Here is a 5,199-nt window from a genome sequence, read left to right as displayed (position 1 = left end):
TCCATCAATGGAGGCTCCTCATGGACCCTGTTGAGGTTATGCACTCCACACCTACCCTTCATTGTTTTCTTTCCACTCTCATTCTCTGCCTGTCTGTGTGGCAGATGGATAAGTAAAGGGTCATTTTGCTACCTTTGCAAAATGGTTGCACTCTTATAATGAACTGGACTGAGAGGGTGTCTTGGAGATTTAGGGAGCAGGGGGAGGCCCCTGATGACTGCTCTGTTGCTTTGCAGGGCCTTGTGTCAAGCCGGCACCGTCTCATCATGTGTCAGCTGGCTGTCCAGAATTCCGATTGGATCAGGTAGGGACAACCTGATGATGCCAGAGGTAACATCTCTGAGGCTCACTGGGGGGTGGGTGGAGAAACAGGAGTCCAGGAATACAATTAGAATCAAGTCTCTTAAACACATAACTCATGATCTTCTGGGGAAAAAATGGGTCCAGACGGAAAAGCATTAGGTGAGAGGCTTAGGTATGATTCTAGAACAATTCCTTCATTCACTGGAACCTGGGGGCAGGGCAAAAGGGTTAGATATGGGGGGAGCCAAGAAGGGAGACTGGAATATGGGAGGGAGATCTTAATTCTGTGTAAGCAATGATTTCATAGACCTTCAGGACTGGCCCAACCAATTATTTTATTTTTAAAAGATTTATTAATTTATGCACACAAGAACTGGAGTACAAGCCAGAGGTGCAGGGGGTGAGAGGATTCATCAGAGACAGAATGGGGAGCAGAACAGGCAGATCTACTAAAATACACTGCTGAGGGGAGCAGCAGGCAGGTCAGAAGAGGATTGCTGTGCCATGTGGGTCACCTCCCTGGCCAAGGATCAAACTCATGTTGCAGTGGCTGTGGAGAGCTTCATAGTGCTGCACTTTAACCCACTGTACCTCAGGGAGGGCCTCAATCATTTTATTTATTTTTTTTATTTTTAAAGATTTATTTATTTATTCATACAGAACTGGGGTACAGGCCAGAGATGCGGAGGGTGAGAGGATTCACCAGAGACAGAGCGGGGAGCAGAACAGGCAGATGGACGAAGTATACTGCTGAGGGAGCAGTGGGCAGGTCAGGAGAGGTCTGCTGTGCCATGTGGTCTCCTCCCGGGCAGGCGGGGATCGAACTCATGCAGAAGTGGCTTTAGCTTCTTAGTGCTGTGCTTTAACCCGCTGCACCACCAGGGAAGGCAATCATTTTATTTTTTACCTAAGCTATGGGGCCTATGACATAAAGGAAGACCTTTCAGTGCTTCATTTAATTTGACACCTTCAGGAATATTATTGGAGGTTCTAAAAATGCCACTGAGTTTGGAGTGAGGCATAACCAGAAAACCAGAACACTCTCCACTCTCATCACCATTCAGGAGATGTTCCCTGACCTTGGCTATCTCCCACCCCCAAGTCAGGCTCCATAGGGCCAAACTCTGACCTTAAGGTGGAGGTACAAGCTGTAAGTGCTCCCTTATCTTTCCCTAATTGCAGTCCCTGCTGATTTTCCTCTCTAAGATGGCAGACACTGTTATCTGCTGAACCTGCAGTGTAATTAAAGTAGACTTCCACTAATTATGCTAATTATGTTCCCCAAAGTTCCTATAGCTATAATTTACATGAGAAGATGACTTTTTTTTTTTTAAATAATGGCACACTACTTGCTCTGAGCCCCCTCCTCCCAAGGATGGAAAAGTAAGAGGAGATCCACAGTAGGAGGAAAATGATGGGATGCTCACCTCAGAAGAAGGTGAACTGAGACAGGGGTGGGCGGAAATGAAAGCAGTGGAGGGAAGTGCAATCATAATTAAGAGTGATCCTTGCCATTTGTGCTCAGCGAGTTGTGGACAAGCACAGGATCTTTATAAACTTTCTCATTCCCGGAAAGGGAGGTTTATTAGAGTGACAGCTGCCTTTTCTCAGGTGAGCAGCAGGCCTGGAGAAATCCAGAGGCTGGACCGTATCTGCCAACATCTGTGGTCAAGTCAGGACCAGAAACCAAGTCAGTTAACCACATAACTCATGATGTCCTAGAGAAGATGGGGTGCAGGGGAAAGCACTGGACAGGAGGCTTAGCTATGATTCTGAACAGTGGCCTCATTTACCAGCACTTCCAGGGAGCATCTACTGTCAGCCCCTTGCTACTCTGGGCATTTGGAAAACCAGGATTCTGAGACTTGACATCACCAGGGAAGCCAGAGCTAGCTCCATGGGTGGGTGCTGCCATTCACAGCCCCTGGGGAGGGGAAAACCTACTTAGCAAAGTCAGGTATCTCTCAGGGATCTGGGAGGAGTTAGGTTCTGGGTGAACTGATTATTTAAGGGGTTTCAATAAGTGATAGTTCTTTTCTGGGAACCTTCAGAGGGATGGGGGGCAAGGGAGGTAGGCAGGAAATGCTCCAGGGTTAAGAAATGTTTGAAAAGCATTCCAATTTAGCAGCTCATAAAATTGGTAATTAAGCCCTCCTGCTGCATTTATTTGGGGCTGGCAGCAGTTCACTTCTCATGCCTGTATGCACTGACCTCTTGGGCCAGTTGAGGATACACCCAAATATCCTGTCTCCCAGGCTGACTGCTACATGCCCCTCCATGCCCACAAGGCACACTGATGCCCAGGGAGATAGACAGGGTAGATGCCCCACTTCAGATAGCCATGGTTGCTACTTGATGAGGGCCTGGCTCATTTAATCCTTATCATAACCCTATAAGTACAGGGAAAACCCCCATTTTCCTGGTAAACATAAGAGCAAGACACTGTAGTAAGTGCTTTACATATAAAACTCACTGAGTCCTAATAGTTCCAGAAGGGAACTATTGTTATTATTGTCCCCATTTTGCAGATGGGGAAGCGAGCGAGCACCGAAAGATCCCATAAATTTCTCAAAGTAGATGAGATTTGCTGGGGTGGGATGAAAGCCAAGCAGACGAGCACAGTAGCCAGCATGTGGATCTATGCCATACTCCTCTCATTTTACAGGAGGGAAACTGAGGCACAGGTAGATGTTTCTAGCCCACATTTTATCGGATGCAAATTCTAAGTATGCACTATGACCTGGTCTCTTAGGTTTCCTGAGCTGTGGGTTTTGGAAAGTACCAATGTGGAAAGATTGTGAGAATGGAAACCAAGTCAAACCCCTTTTCTCTATTGTCAGGGTGGATCCGTGGGAGTGCTATCAGGACACCTGGCAGACCACCTGCAGTGTGCTGGAGCACCATCGGGACCTCATGAAGGTGAACAGGGCCACAGCCCAGGGCCCGGTGGACTGTGGGGCCAGGCAGCCCCTCTGGCAGCCAACTGTGGGGTGTGTCTCCCGCTCTCACTGCGGTGAGATCAGCGCAAAGGAGGGCAGTGAATTAGGAGCGCAGGGAGGCTGCTCCCCATCTCTGCCCTCTAACTTGGCCTCTCCGTTGAGGCATTGCTGCTGGGTATGACTTGGGGCAGCTGTGTCTTCTGACAAGTTCAAGGTGGGATTAAGGAGACCACAGACAACAGGAAAGTGAGGAGAAGAGATGGGGCAAGGAAAAGCAGAAGTGAGGAGCGCGTGCAGGGAGGAGGCGCGTGCAGCTGGGTCCTCCTGACAGCCTGTGGGGGACCTTCCAGTCTCCCTCAACCAGCACAGAGTGCTGGGCTGAGACGCTTCACTTGCCAGCTGTCATGCCATCATTCCCTGTCACTCCTCACATGGATCTCCCAGGAGGGTGTGTTCTGAACCCCAGTCTCTCAGTGGGTAAAAGGAGGCACAGAGCTCACATATCTGGGGGACACACAGTGACTGCTTAGTGAACACAGAGGGGTGCCTGGGGCTTGCAGCCATGTGGCAGGAGCTGAAGTGCTGGTTGCCAGGTTAGAACAGCTTCCACAATAGCCAGCCGAACTGGCCTGAGTAGGCAGAAAGCATCCAACACATATCAATAGCGACCCATTAGCAGGATGAGAGCAGTGCTATCGATGGCAGCAAGCCCGGCCAGTCAAGACAAGATGCAATCAGCCGTGCTCACCTCTCGTGACCCTGGACTGAAGCCTCCTCAACCCTAAACAACACTCACCATGGTATCGTTTTGGCCAGAAGGTGCTTCAGCTCATCAGAATCTTCTTCCTGGGAAGCTGTCTGCTGCCCCCAGCCACCCCACATGCCATCAGCAAACAGCCCAACTGTACCTATTTTTTTTTTAGATTTATTTATTTATGCTTAAAGAACTGGAGTGCAGGCCAGACGGTGGTGAGAGGGTTCACCAGAAAGAGTGGGTAGCCGAACAGGCAGGTGGAAAAAGTACACTGCTGAGGGGAGCAGCGGGTGGGACAGGAGAGGTCTGCCGCGCCATGTGGGTCAATAGACATGGAGCTCTATGGGTGATCCTGAGAGTCAAGAGCAGAGAAATGGGGAGGACTGGTAGCTACTTATCAGTTACAGCCTCCCCTTCCCCGCCCCCAACCCGACTTCTCTTATCATGAAATCAAAGAAACTCCAACTCACTACCCTCCTCTTTGAGAACCTAGCCTTGGCACAGGGCAGCACTCACCTGTTAGTGCAGCCTGGTCTCCAACAAGAGCAGTCAGTCAGGGGAGACTAAAATAAGCTGCAGTAACAATCACCCCTAAAAGCTGTGGTTTCACATACGTTTACTTCTCACACTGCAAATCCGCTGGGAGTCCGCTGGGAGTCTCCTGGGGGCCTCTGTGCCTTCTAGTCACAGAGCACTCTGAGTCTATGAGGAAACGAGAATCGGGGTCCCCGCGGACATACCTGAAGTCTGGGGAGAGCAGTGTGGTTACTGATTTGCTGTCTAGGTGCCCAGACTTCCCAACCCATCCCCGCTACTCATGCTCCCAGGCAGAATATGGACCACAGAGGCTCTACCGGAGCCCAGCTGTCGCAGGAGCACAGGCCAGCAGAGAGCGTGGGTCAGGGACAGCCCCTCCTTGTCAGGAGCAGGGAGCTGCCTCCTAGTCACTCCCGGCAGGTGTTCTGGGCCTGGAGAGCAGAACAGCCCGACAGATGGACGCATGGCTTGGTAAGCCATGAGTTAGATAAATTTGACTCAGATTTTTTTTTTTGTTTGGAAATGCTTCTGAGGTGATGGAGGCCTGGCCAGGGGGAGGGAGCAGGAAGCCCACCATTCCCTCCCTCCCAACCCCTGTGAGTGACTGAGTGAGTGAGTGAGTGAGTGAGTGAGTGAGTGAGTGAGTGAGTGAGTGAGTGAGTGAGT

General features: G+C 50.3%; 1 protein-coding gene across 1 annotated transcript in view; it reads left to right on the top strand.

Moving 5' to 3' along the window:
* Positions 1-5,199, top strand: part of NMNAT2 (nicotinamide nucleotide adenylyltransferase 2) — a 151,364-nt gene that overhangs the window by 118,090 nt on the left and 28,075 nt on the right. The window contains exons 3-4 of the mRNA XM_004688553.2: positions 237-304; positions 3,144-3,222. Of these exons, the coding sequence (XP_004688610.1) occupies positions 237-304; positions 3,144-3,222 (147 nt within the window). The remainder of the gene's footprint in view (positions 1-236; positions 305-3,143; positions 3,223-5,199) is intronic.

The sequence above is a fragment of the Condylura cristata genome, unplaced genomic scaffold (assembly GCF_000260355.1).
Source record: "Condylura cristata isolate star-nosed mole 26May11 unplaced genomic scaffold, ConCri1.0 scaffold00024, whole genome shotgun sequence".
In the NCBI taxonomy this organism is placed as follows: Eukaryota; Metazoa; Chordata; class Mammalia; order Eulipotyphla; family Talpidae; genus Condylura; species Condylura cristata.
This window is presented reverse-complemented; position numbering and strand designations above follow the sequence as displayed.